Source organism: Microcaecilia unicolor, chromosome 2, assembly GCF_901765095.1.
Source record: "Microcaecilia unicolor chromosome 2, aMicUni1.1, whole genome shotgun sequence".
Classification (NCBI taxonomy): Eukaryota; Metazoa; Chordata; class Amphibia; order Gymnophiona; family Siphonopidae; genus Microcaecilia; species Microcaecilia unicolor.
This window is the reverse complement of record NC_044032.1, coordinates 140,346,789-140,361,128: the sequence shown is the minus strand read 5'-3', so window position 1 is coordinate 140,361,128 and position 14,340 is coordinate 140,346,789. Positions and strand designations below refer to the sequence as shown.

The 14,340-nt window shown below is 44.5% G+C and overlaps 1 protein-coding gene across 1 annotated transcript in view; it reads left to right on the top strand.

Moving 5' to 3' along the window:
- Positions 1–370: 370 nt before the first annotated feature.
- The window catches only part of CCNH (cyclin H), a 103,507-nt gene continuing 89,537 nt past the window's right edge, over positions 371–14,340 (top strand). Inside the window, exons 1-2 of the mRNA XM_030193364.1 lie at positions 371–618; positions 8,864–8,986. Coding sequence (XP_030049224.1) covers positions 502–618; positions 8,864–8,986 — 240 coding nt within the window. The 5' untranslated portion in view covers positions 371–501. The remainder of the gene's footprint in view (positions 619–8,863; positions 8,987–14,340) is intronic.

The window sequence follows — 14,340 nt, the reverse complement described above, 5'->3', positions numbered from 1 at the left end:
AACAAATTACTACTCTACCTATGAGTTATTCCGTTATTATACTTTCTGTGTGTACATCCGTATGCTGCACAAGTCGACATGTTTGAAACTATAAATGAGATTAAATAAAAATGCTACCAACAATAAAGAACGACAGCAGCTCATAGGTTTGTTGGCATGTTACTTTTTTGTTTTTGAGTGTACTGGGTGACGGCTGCGCGGGGAAGGGGAAACAGATGCCAACCTAATTGGCTTAAACATTTGACGTCATCCCGTCTTCAGTTTTCATCCAACCGCCTTGGTGTCCATGCCCAAATCAAAAATGGCTGCAGTACGTGCCATGATGAGGTCATCACGTGCTGCCTCCCAAACATACATACCCATGACCACGTCTTGGCCGCGATTAGCTAGCTGTAGCCTCGCGAGGCTATTGTGATATCGAACAGTTGCTTATGCTTGGAGGCGCGTATTTCTATGGCCGGTCTGTGAACGTTAGGAAAAAAGTTGGCTACCTGCGCTGTCATGTATCACAGCAGCACGCAGAGGTTACACTGGACCTTCTCCAGTGAGCAGGAACCGGGCCATCTCCGAGCCGAAGCCAATGCCAGGGTTCGAACCAAAATCTGTCCCGTCGGCAAGGTAAAAAAAAAAAAAAAAAGAAGGGATTATTGAAAATCGGTTCTGCAGACGCTAACGGGATGACAAGTGCGATAGTATTCGGTAACTGCGAAGAGCAGGTCTGAAGTTTGTACATGCGGTTGGACATGAAATAAGCCAGTGAAAGGGCTTATGGTTACCCAGTACGCTCTTTTTCTACGATGCCTTGCAGACTAGGGCAATGCCTGCTGAACTCTAGCTTCCCTTGTGATTGTACTAATATTCACGTTTCTTCCACTACTGACAGCATATATATTTTTTAATGTATTTTTGAAAAGAATCTTTCTTTACTTCGTTTTTGAGGCTTCAGTGTGCATTTCATAACCGTTTCTATTTTTTTTATCAATAGAAATCAAACAAAAAAAAACATGGAAAAGAAAATAAGATGATACGTTTTTTATTGGACACAATACATTTCTTGATTAGCTTTCGAAGGTTGCCCTTCTTCGTCAGATCGGAAATAAGCAAATGTGCTAGCTGACAGTGTATATAAGTGAAAACATTCAAGCATTACTATGACAGTCTGACAGGGTGGGAGGAAGGGGGTGGGTAGGAGGTATGCATGGGGACATCAAAGCATATCATTGATATTCTAACACCTATCCACACCCATCCTGTTAGAATATCAATGATATGCTTTGATGTCCCCATGCATACCTCCTACCCACCCCCTTCCTCCCACCCTGTCAGTTTGTCCCCGTCCCTGTGGGTTCTGTCTCTGTCCCCACTCCGTCCCTGCAGGTTCTGTCTCTGTGGGCTGTGTCCTCATCGTCAGAATTCTTGAACACTTATGATTTTATATTTAAATCTTTTTATTAAAGTATAAAAAGGAACAATATGCTATGCAACTGTTGTGTATAAATTACGAATAGAGAACAATAGTAACAATGAGCAGTTATAATAACCCTTCTTCCCACCACCACCCTCTACCCTTCCAACCCCAACAATAGGTGATTTCTACTAAACCAAGCAATAATCACACTGTTAAAATGTTTAGGGATATAAAATACAACCCATTCTATATGCCATAGAGGGGAAAAATATGCCCTATGAAGCACTGTTATGATTTTTGGATAAATAAGAAATAATCAACAATCTCAGGATTCAATCTAGCTCTCCTGTCTTCCACAGTTCATCCTGGAATAGAGGTTGTCTTCTTATAAGATGTGCTGGCAGCAGGATGTACAGGATCCTCCATGCAAATTTTGGTAGTTGTGGCCAGTATGTTTGCTTGTTTTTCTAAAAAAAAAAAAAAAAATCAAAATATCTTTGTAGGCATCAGTTAAACGTAAATAACAGTCCAGTTCATTAACAGGCTTCAAAGTAGAAAATGACATGGGGACAAAGTTTGTCCCCATCCCCGCGGTTACTGTGGTTCCCCGTCACCGTGTCATTCACTAGCTGGCACCTTTCCCTTGGGGAGAGGCCTACTCAGCTTTGCAGTAGAGGCCTTATTAAATATGAAATCACTGTACTTTTTATCCCCCTTGTAAAGTGCTCTTTTAAATACTGTAAATAGGAATTGTGATTCTGACAAAAGAGAAGCTGAGACTGGCACTGTGTTTTTTCTGTGAATCAATTAACACATATCACGTTTTAGTTTTTCCAAATCAGCAGAGTATTGAAAAGAAATTATGCATAAGGAATCAAAACTTAACGGGACCAGGCTTGGCATGTGGGGAAACCAGGGAAAAGACACACAAAGGTAAAAGATGGGCCAAATTGGATATAGGAGTTCTAGAGAAATAAAAAAACTGGTCCAGTTTTTTTTCTGTGGGAGAAGATCCAAACATGCAACATAGCAGCATTGATGCAGTGAAGGTAGTTATCTCTTTTCAAACTTCCCTCTGCTCTGCTATCCCAGACACAGACATGCACTTGTCCACACATATGTACAGAGATACATATAGGATTGTGCATTCATTATTATGTTTTCAGTTTTACATGCAGTAAACAGTACATGCAAAATCAGTGTAGTGTGTTAATTATGAATTTATGTGCATTGAATTGATTTGTGCGTGTTCAGTTGATAACACACACACACACATATTTTATGAAATGTGCAAAATGAACCAAACCAATTCCAGAAAATATGAAAACAAGCCAAAAAAGATTTTGGGTTCCACATGTTCCTAATAAACATAGACACAGATGCAGATGTATGCAGATGGTTACAGAGGGAATGGAAGTTATTCTACGAGGCATGCTCTGCATGCTTTCCCTGCTATGGAGCGCTCTTCCCCTCACCTTCCTGATTGTCAAAACCATCTCTGTTGGACTGACTCTGTCACATTTTCTTGGTTTCAGTCTGCATTTCTTGAAGATATTAGGGTGTTATTAGGAAGGGTATGGAGTCCAGGTGTGCGGATGTTATAATGCCGTTGTATCGCTCCATGGTGCGACCGCACCTGGAATATTGTGTTCAGTACTGGTCTCCGTATCTCAAAAAAGATATAGTAGAATTGGAAAAGGTACAGCGAAGGGCGACGAAAATGATAGTGGGGATGGGACGACTTTCCTACGAAGAGAGGCTGAGAAGGCTAGGGCTTTTCAGCTTGGAGAAGAGACGGCTGAGGGGAGATATGATAGAAGTGTATAAAATAATGAGTGGAATGGATCGGGTGGATGTGAAGCGACTGTTCACGCTATCCAAAAATACTAGGACTAGAGGGCATGAGTTGAAGCTACAGTGTGGTAAATTTAAAACGAGTCGGAGAAAATTTTTCTTCACCCAACGTGTAATTAGACTCTGGAATTCGTTGCCGGAGAACGTGGTACGGGCGGTTAGCTTGACGGAGTTTAAAAAGGGGTTAGATAGATTCCTAAAGGACAAGTCCATAGACCGCTATTAAATGGACTTGGAAAAATTCCGCATTTTTAGGTATAACTTGTCTGGAATGTTTTTACGTTTGGGGAGCGTGCCAGGTGCCCTTGACCTGGATTGGCCACTGTCGGTGACAGGATGCTGGGCTAGATGGACCTTTGGTCTTTCCCAGTATGGCACTACTTATGTACTTATGTACTTATGTACATGATTCACTGAGTAGTTGCTTAGGACTGAGATATTTATGATGAAAGATGAGAACTGTATAACAGCATTCATCATTGTGTCCAGTTTCCTGGTACTCAACTTTTTATTTGTCAAAATTGGATGTCCCGAGTGATCATAACGTCTTCATCTTTCACGATTTTCTTAGGGTCATGATCCCAATGCTTTTCTGGCACAGCAATGATGTAGTTTTTTTTTTTTGTTACATTTGTACCCCGCACTTTCCCACTCATGGCAGGCTCAATGCGGCTTACATATTATATACAGGTACTTATTTGTAACTGGGGCAATGGAGGGTTAAGTGACTTGCCCAGAGTCACAAGGAGCTGCCTGTGCCTGAAGTGGGAATCAAACTCAGTTCCCCAGGACCAGAGTCCACCACCCTAACCACTGGGCCACTTTTTTTACGAAGTTTTCAGTGGATGAGACATGCCACCTTGTTGTGCCTTTCTGTATAGAGATTTTCTGCCAACAGAACGTCATAGCCAGCTGCAAGATGACTGTTTCCAGCTCTTCCTTATACATAATTTATAGATGTCTGTGGCACCTGGTTTTTCTATTGTTGTATTTCATTGTCCTGTGCTGATACTATCAATCAAGCACCCTTAGGTTTCAGTTCACCTCACCTTAACTCAGTGGTTCCCAAACATGTCATGGGGGAACCCCTAGTCAGTCAGGTTTTCAGGATATCCACAATGAATACTCAGAGATTTGCAGGCAGTGGAGGCGGTGCCTGCATATTCATTATGGATATCGTGACAACTTGACTGGCTTAGGGGTTCCTCCATAACAGGTTTTGGAACCACCGCCTTAACTATTGTGTGAAACCTAGTGACTGAACTTTACCTTTCTTAATGGGTAGTATGGTGACACCTGGTGGCTGAACTGTGTAGTTAGCTACTGGAGCTGTGTACACAATGTGATGAAGAATCATGGAATAGTTTAAACGTGAAATACATTCTTCGAAATCTATTGACAGTGACTTAATGAGTTGGTTTTATTTTATTCTTTTCAAACTAACGGAATGTTTGAAAGCCATTCCATTCAAGCCACCGCTTTCTCTTGCACAACTACACACATACATGCCTGCATTCAGATGCTGGTAAGAATATCTGATCTATGTTTTGCATGCTTTCCCCATTTGTTATGATCAACTGTGAATTCTGCTTCCTTAGCAGCAGATGAATCCAGAGACTTGTGGGTTGTGACCATCTAATAGCAGGTGGAGATAGAGAGCTGAACTACACTGTCTTATAGGATGGGATGCTCCTTGGTCAGTCAGTATTCTGTCTCTGGCAGTCAGATGGATAGTCTCTCACAAGCTCCTGGTCTCATCTGATGGTGGCTCTTGTTCAGGGTCTTTCAGTTCAGTAGAGCTTTGGAGTACGCAGCTCAGCGGTGCTAGCTTTAGGGGGTACACCTGTTGATACCAGGTCCCTTCCCCACCCTTCTCCCCTCTCCAACTCTTCCTCACTGAAAAAAAAATAGGGCATAAGTTTTTAAAGCCCCCAGTCTTGGTTGCAGGAGGGATATTGGTTTGGGCCAGTATAAAGGACTTAATGATGGAGAGGAGGTGAGTGTTCTTCCAGCAGCACAGTGAGGACTCCTGACAGCTGGCTGTACCAGGGTGAGTGTATCTTTACATTTTCTTTCACCTTTGGGTCGTTTGCGGTTTTACTTTTGTTTTCTTTGCAATAGCTGCCGAAGTTGTTAAGCTGGTCCCACTGTGGGAAGCGGGGAGCAGCGTCCAGGTTGCTGTGCAGGCTCTCTGGCAGAAGGGGCCGTGTTTGGGGAAGCCTCAGTTTCCCTTTCGGGAGAGATGTGGGTTCATTATTCTTATGGGGCTGAAAGTGATCTGGCAGCCTTTTATACAGCAGCACGATTCTGGAGCAGCACTGCCGGCAGCACTTTTACCCAGCACTGCTGCAGTGGTCCTTACACACGTCAGCCGCTCTGGGGCTTTCTCTGCCCCCCCCCCCCCCCCCCTGAGTTCATTCTGCTGCTCCATAACGCCTATGTGTTGCAGAAGTCTGGTACGGGAACTGACAGTTCCTTTTTAGCTCAGCCTTTGGAGATTTCTGGTTTGTTCCCTTCCTCAGTCTCCACTGATGGACCCTGCTCCAAAGAGGAGATAATTGCACTCCAGCTCAGAAGTAGGGTCTATTTCTCTCCGTTTCCCTCTCAATCTGAGAGAGTCATTTCAGGCTTTCTGCACAGATGCAGGAGGAATGGGTGAGGGGGGGCTATTTACAAAGGAATGTGATGATCCCACTGTGGTGCAGGTGTTTCCTAAAGGAAGAGTTGCTTTCCTTTATACCTAAGGATTTCCAAGTTCTTAATATTTCTTCTGATCCAGCTACACCTACATCAGCTAATCTTAAAATGGTGAGCACTAGAATACTGTTTCAGTCTTTTTTTTCCCAGTGCATAAGGCCACGCAGGAAGTCATTTCTGCTCAGTGGGTCATCCCAGACAGTGCACTTCGAGTGGTGGCAGCAATGTCACGTCTTTACGTCTTTACCCCATTTCTACGCCTGAGCTGGAAAAGCTATCTTTGCCTAAAGTGGATTCATTGGTGGCAGCAGTCACCAAAAGGCCACACTGAGGTGAGTTAAGATTTTGCTTATTGTTCCAGAGTTGGTTAAATGCTGTTCCTAGTGTGGGAGCCAGTGAATATCATCAGGACAGTGCAACATGTTTGTTAGGTCCTCTGAAAAGGCCTATTTAGTGTTCTCATGTTCTTAGATACCTTTCATTTAGAGAGCTAGAGTCCCCTCGGTTTTTTCACAGAGGGCAGTTACTTAAAAAAAAAAGAAAAAAAAACCCTGAAAGTTTCCCTCACTTCTTTTGTGGAGCTTTGTTGTTACCAGAGCTCTCTTTTTATTGGCAGTACAGGTATTCCTTTTTTCCAGCATCTTTACAGAGGAGTTTAGTCAGGCTTAGTGTGTTGGCTTCATGTTTCTGTGAGAAGTGTTACGTATTGAGTTATTTTCTGGGGCTAGTACACTCCTCCCATGTCTCCATGGTGGCATTTTCTCCAGGTGCAGTATTTACTGCAAAATAATTTTATTCTGGAAGGTCACAGGTTCAAGGCTGATTTGTGCATCGTATTAGAGGCTGTGGAACTCGGCTCATTTAAACTGAGGCATATTTTACTTCACTTTCCCATATTGCTTGCCTTGACAAGCAGTTCATTGCATGGCTGGGACAGCTAACACTATGCTACAGAGCTAGAAGTTAGCTGTGTTGGTTTGCCACAGCAGCTCTGCTCTCTGGTATTGTACACTGACACTGGCCAAAACTATTGCATATCAGCTCCAGCCACCACTGTATCAGCGGCACTACTAGCTGTATGCTGTAGTTTCTCTAAATGCTTCTGTTGCACTTTTGCACTTTTTCATTGTATTGGACAGCTAGCAATAATACAGAGCTACTTCAGTGTAGAGGAATAAAGCATCCTGCAGAGAGAGCACAGAGGTTGCTGGTTCAAGTTCCATTGCAGCTTGCCATCAATAATGCACAATGGTACAAAACAGCCATATTCTGCTTATACCATCTAGCTCTGGCTCTTTGCCACACTAGTTAACTCCAGTGCTCAGCTATGCCAGCCAGTTCTAGTGCACAGCCACACCAGCCAATTCTTGACCCTCTTAGCAAGCAGGTAGCTCTGGCTTAGGCATTGGACAGCTGATGTGGCTTCTAAGTCACATTTAGCAAGCTAACTTTTAGAGGTAAACTTCTGTTTGGAGAAGATCTAGAGAAGTTGGGTAAAGACCTGGGGGACTCCAAGTCTCAGAGATTGCCAGGGGGCAAGTCTAAAGATTCTTTAAAATCCTCTCAACCTCATCTTAGGTTTTGTGAGCCCAAGTGCTACAGCCCAAGCAAATCTAACTTTCAGGGTTTCCACTTCAACAAAGACAAGCTGCCTTTCATGCTGACAGAGAGAATTCAGCTTCAAACTCTAGATCTACTGTTGCCATGTGTAATTCCCAGTGATGGGGGCCTCTGTTCACTCCTCGGGTTTCACAACAACAGGACTCCTCTTCAGGTTCCATGAGGAGTGGACCAGAATTACCTCAGACCAATGTGTTTTCGAAATACTAAAGCCCGGTAACAAACAGAATTCTCACATTCCATTGCAGATTTTTTTCTTCGAATCTCCACGCAAGCTCTAGCCCAAATATCGAGCAGTTCAAGCCACCTTGTAGATGCTTCCTTTACGCACAGTCGAGACTGTCCCCAGTTGCAATTGGGGAATAGGAAGTTATTCCATTTACTTTGTAGTTCCAAAGAAAGGAGCTTTCTTCCACCTGAGCTTGGAAGTCAAAAGAGTGTTAAAGGTTCAACATTTCACAATGGGACCATTGCAGTCTGTAATAGTTTCAGACCATCAGGGAGAGTTTCTAACCTCCCTGGATCTCAAGGAAGCGTGCTTTCATATTCCCACTTCACCTTCCCACAGAAGATTTGTGATTTGCAATCCTTGGGAAACATTACCAATTTATGACCATGTCATTCAGCCTTTCCACATCACCACATTGCTATTTGAGTCCTGGTCATTAGTGCTACTTTATTCTGTGTCATGTGAGAAATAGTTTGATCATGTATTTTTAGTGGTTTAATTTAAACCCAACACAAAAAGGGAAAGATATATTCACGCTTTTGTCTGGCAGATCATAATAAAGCCATTTATCAAATTCTAACATGGGAACTAAGTTCTTAAGTGTGAACCTTTATTTTATCATCCTCACTTTTAATATTCCCTTACCTCTTGTTTGTCCTGTTTGTCTGTCCTAATTAGATTGTAAGCTGTGTTGAGCAGGGACTGTCTTTTCATATTCAAGTGTACAGCACTGTGTACGTCTAGTAGTAGTACCTAGTAGAGCAAAGCACATCAAAGGCAGCCCACCTTAAAATTGTATATCTATCTGCTGTTAAAGCCATAAAAAGTTTGAGGGTATGATTTATCAAAGGCTTTTTTTTTTTTTTTTTGCAAGTACCACCAGACCCTTAGACTTGTCACTAAGTATGTTGAACAGTAGAATTTGGTATTGTTCTAGGCTGTGCACATGATTTTAAAAAGTTTGTTTATGCAAGAAAATGAGGTCATTAGACAGAAGTAAACATAGAGTACAATCCCGGAAACATTGCTGTCTATCTTATCTTGTTTTTCAAAAGGTATTGCCTGCTGATGTCTCACTTCTTGAACCACATGAAGAGCTGATGATTTGTAGATACTATGAAAAGAAGCTTCTGGAATTCTGTTCTGCTTTTAAACCTACAATGCCCAGATCTGTCATGGTGAGTTAAACAGCTTACTGCATTCAAGATACTCTTTGGGCCCCTTTATTGGGGATGCTTGGAAACTTCTGCTTTTTTTGGTCAGGGGCGGTTTAAAAAAAAAAAAAAGATAAACCACATGGTCTGTGCTATAGTCTGCCTTTTGGGGGGGGGGGGGCCTCCCTTGACTGCTGGAGCATTTTTTTCTGGTCTTTGTCTATGAGGGTGTTCTCCTTAGTTTTGGCGCCCTCTTTCGGGGGGGGGGGGGGGGGTCTTGTTTTAGGTGGCTGGGGTACTCTTGCTAGGTGTTCCCTGATTTCCTGGGTATGCCAGTGCTTATTGTGTTTTGAGATGCACAAGCATTTTTTCTGTTAGGTAACTGGCATCCAACCTTAAGGGCATAGGTTTAAGACTAGTTTATGCTACATATTGGAAGCTGTGGCATGTAGTTCTGTTTCTCATGGGGCATATTTTTCTGCTGTTTCCAATATGACTTGGCTTGTTACACAGTAGTTGAGAACATGCGTATGACCTCCTGGGTCTGACCTATGGCCCATTTAGCCCAGTATTCTTCTTCAACAGTGGCCTATCCCCATGAGTAGCACCTTTCCACGCTACCAGTCTCAGGGCCAGCAGAACTAGGCTGGCTAACCCCATGCTACAGTGTTAGGTTGACGGTGTGGTTTTTCCACAGCTCTCTGGTTTGACGCACTGTCTCTGGCGCCACCTGTTGCATGCTGCCGCAATTGTGTCCGCAGTGCCACTTGCTGTAGGTTGTAGTTTCTCAACTTCCTCCTTGTCTTTGTATTGGACTGCTAACTCTTGTATAGCTTTCAGATGATGGTGAATGACTGAGAGTGAGCTCTTAGATCCGGAGGTTACTAGTGCAGGGTACACCGCAGCTTGCCATCAATAAGGCTCAAGGGGCTAACAGCCATTTTCTGCTATACCATCTGGCTCTGACTCTCAACTTCACTGTTCTAGGGCACAACCACCCCAACCAATTCTTGGCACTCTCCTCTTCAAGAGGATAGATGTGGCTTGGGCACTGGACAGCTGTTGTATCTTCTAGTCTTAGTTTGCAGGCTTCCCTTAAGAGTTATATTTTGGTTTGGAGGACCTCTAGAGTTGTTGATTTAAGACCTAGGAATCGCCATGTCTCAGAGTTTGCTGGAGGACAAGCCTCATATCTTTCTCATCTGAAGATGCGTGGGGCCAAAGTTGTAGCCCAGGCAATCTACCTTCTGGGCTCCCACTTCAACAAGTACAAACTGACTTTTGTGTTTACGGCCAATACTGGGCTTTCCATCCAGGTCTACTTACACTTTCAGCTTGTCCCAGTGTTAGGGTGTTGGTTCACTCTTTAGGTTTTATAATGGATGGTCGCCTCTTCCAGGTTCCATTTGGAGTGGATCAAATTGCCTCGGACCTCTGAGTCAAGGGCATACTATGGCAGGGTTATAACTGGGGTTCACCCATTCCTCTGCAGAGTTTCCTTGTAATCTTTTTACAGGCTCCAGCCTGCCTTTATAAATTTTTAGTGGTTGCAACCTGCTTGCACATGCTTCTTCTTCTGGGCACAGTAGAGACTGTCTCCAGTTCATATGGGGAATGGGAACTTATTCTGTTTACATTGTAGTTTCAAGGAGGGAGATTCCTTCCACTTAGGTGTGGACTGCAACGAGTATGCATTTTGTAGTGGGGCCATGATAGTCTTCAATAGTACCAGCCAGCCAGGGGCGTGTCTATCTTCCTTGTTCTCCAGGAGATGTGCTGTTTTATTCCCCTTTCCGCCTTCACACAGAACTGTTTTGTGCTTTGTAATCATTGCTGAACATTATCAGTTTATGGCCCTAGCATTAAGCCTTTCTGCTTTGCCATGGTCATTTTCCAGGAGTCGATTGCAGGTTCTTCCACGTCGCCCGTTTGGCTACTTTGTGAGTTTATCCTATCAATAAGTCTGCAGGTTTCCTCCAAGATACCTGCTGTTTGTGGTCCTTTTGTTGGGTATTCCTTTCACCAGGAGTCTGTTGTTTGTATCCCAAATCTTGAAGTATCTGAGAGTCATATTTGCCATGGCCTTCGGGATGACATTTCTTCCTGTTGCTCCTTTGTACAGGTTCCATATGTCAGGTTCTTCTTTCTCTACCAGGTACTAGGGTCTGGGAATATGTGTGCATTCTGGCTGAATGGCCTCTATCTTGGACAATTCTTCTTGAGCCAGATTCAATTTCAGACTACTTTAGTGATCCCTTTTCAGCTGTTGATCTCCATCCCTCTGGGATGCTCCAGGTTAATCTCAGTCTCAGCTTGTGGAGGCAGCACTGCCTTCCCTTGACAGTTCTAAAGATTTTGTTTTGTTTTTCTTTGAATATCTGCAGGTTCATTCTTTACCTGGAAGTGACTTTTGGATTCCGTCGGGGGTCCCACAGCCACTTGCCTACTGAATTTCCAGATGTGGAGCTGAGCTGTCCTGTCTGGCGGATTTCTTGTCGACTGGGAGTTTGACATTGACCCGGCAGCGATCTTGGGCAGGCACTACCCATTGGTGGCTGTGATTGGGCTTCTTGGTGGCAGCTTCAGCTTCTAATGGCAATTGGTTCGGCCCTCGTGAAGGGCAGGTTGTTTAGTGTGCAGTTGGTACGGTCGGGGTTAGATCCGGGTGTCTCAAAGATGTAGCTTCTTCTTGAGCACCAGACTTCATGTTCTTTCCGGTTGGGGCAGGCTCGCCCTTGTTTACTTCTACTGGGTTTTGTCGCCCAGGGTAGCCTAGTGTTCTCTGAGATCCAGGTTACATCCATGCAGAGTCTCAGTACTCCAGACTTTGTCCTGTCACGATCCTCCGAGTTTCTTCTGCCGGGGGTTGGTGGGCTCAATATCGCCCTTCCTAGGGTAATTTCAGTCTTCGTTTCTTCTTGTGGCCTTGGCATTCCACGTGTATTTTTCTGCTATTTCTGCGTGCCCAACGAGTGCCTTTGGTCTACTAATTGTTTTCGGCTCTGCTCAGGGCTTCACATTGGTACTGCAGCCTCCAAAGCCACGCTGGCTTCCTGGGTCTCGGAGGCTATTGCATCCAGGTCAGTGCTAGCGGCTATCCCATTGCCGGCTGGATTTTGGGAGTCTTCTGCCTGGGTTGGCACTTCTTCCTGGGCAAAACCCTTCGGTTTTACATGGAGGAATCCTGGGGGGCTGTGCTTGGTCTTCCTTGCTGCCTTCTCCAAATGCTACCATTTGGATGGATATATTCTCTTGGGGTCCTCCTTTCAGTGTATTGGTGTTTTCTGTGGGAGTTTCAGGTTCCCACCCTTCTTAAGGACTGCTTTGCTACATCCCACAAGTCTGTGGATTCATCTGTTGCTGACGCTAAGGAACAAAAAATTATGTCTTTCCTGATAATTTGCTTTCCTTTAGTCACAGCGGATGAATCCAGAATCTTCACCCTGTATTATTTTTCAACGGTTTCTAGCGGATAGTTCTCTGTAGGACTGGGTTGCTGCATTTTTTTCGTTTCGAATGGCATGGTGTAGTCTATTTACGTCTTTGTAGTTCTTGATGTATCACTTTTCACTGCGGGGAAGGATAAATGTTAATTCTGTTTCCTTCTTCTTTGTTATGAGAAATACTGACTGCCCAAGGAGCTTTCCATCCTATAAGACAGTGCAATTCAATATTCTCCACCTGTTGGAGAGGAAGTGACATCACCACCCGAAATGGCTGCTTGAGCCACGAGCTCCGACTAGCCCCGCGCAATCAGGACACCCACTGAGAAAAGATTAAACAACCGCGACTGATAAACGCATGAAGACAGCGTCTAAAATCAGCGGTAAGCGATCCATGACGAATTTGAAAGCCCCGATAGTCGACTTACAAGCTTTTGCATACATGGGCCCAGCTGCGAGTATGAGTGCGCCAATCCACGAACACCGCCAGCCTGATTCCCGGAAGGGGGGGGGGGAGTCCCTTGCCGCTTTCTCCATCGCTGTTTGCAACGGGAGAGGGACGAATCCCGGAGGACACTCATATGCAAGAAATCCGTGGGTGGTTGCAAAAAATAAAAACGGAGATTATTACAGCAGTAAGAGCGGATATTGTGATGGGGGCGGAGCTACGAGGAGAAATAGGCGCGCTGGGCATAAGAGTAGCAGAGACAGAAGATCGCTTGGGTGAGCAAACAGAACTAATACAGGCTCTCGAAACCCCGGTACGGGAGACCAGACAGGAAACCCAGCAGATCTGGGAAAAAGTAGAAGATCTGGAGAATCGGAGCCGTCGTTGCAATGTGAGGTTCCACGGTCTCCCGGACACACCACAGTGTATGGATTGTGAGCAGATGGTACAAAAAATTGCAAGTGCCCTTCTTCAGGAACTTCAGGTCACTAAAGACCCCGCAGCGATCCACCTAGTGCGCGCGCACGGAGCCTTAGGCAGCACATCTTCAAACCGACCAAAGGACATCATCGCATGCTTCAGCGATTTTAAACTAAAAGAGCAGATCATGCAGGCCTCACGCTCCACGCCAGGATTTCAATGGGACTCATATGCTACCAGGACCTGGCTGCAGCTACCCTGAAAAGAAGAGCAGAACTTTGGCCTTTCACGAAATTTTTGAATGACAAAGGTATTAAATATCTTTGGGGCCATCCCTTTGTGCTGCGCTTTTACAAAGATGGGAAGCAGTACCAAATACGAGATATCGCAGAGGCAACGGATATCTTCCCGGAAGAAGGACCAAGCGGGGATATCAATACCTCAAAGAAGCGTGTATCGGTGATAGGAGATAAACCAAGATGGCAACGAGTTACTGCGGGAAAAGGAAGAGTGCAACGCCAACACTCCGACACTCAGCTAAGAAGATTGGAGGATAGAGCAAGGAAATAAAGCAGTGAGACGGAATCAGAAGCTCTAGATCCTAGACGCAAGCCGCAAGAGGGTGATTGTAAGACTGAATCTTATAATGCTGCTCTCATTAGAAATGTGAACGTTAATGTGTGAATGGGGTGTTTACCAGTTGTGCTGTTAGCAATGAACTGTTCTATGCAGTGGGGTTCAAGATATTAAAAGATAATGTATTGGGGTGTGGGTCACTTCCATCGGTGGCATCCTTATGATTTTGCTACAGGGATATCTTAAGGTGAGATGGGAGGGTAAGGGAGTTACGAGGTGGGGGAAATTAGATCAGATTAGACACCAGTTGAAGGTTGGGGAGCAGGAATTCAAAGAGGAAACAGAACAGAGGATTGGGCAAGGGGGAGGGCTAGGGGGGATAGCCCCATGGACAAGATGAGTAGTGTCAAATGTATGACCCTTAATGTAAAGGGACTTAATTCCCCAGGGAAAAGACAGCTTATGTTTAAAGACATGAGACACACTTACTC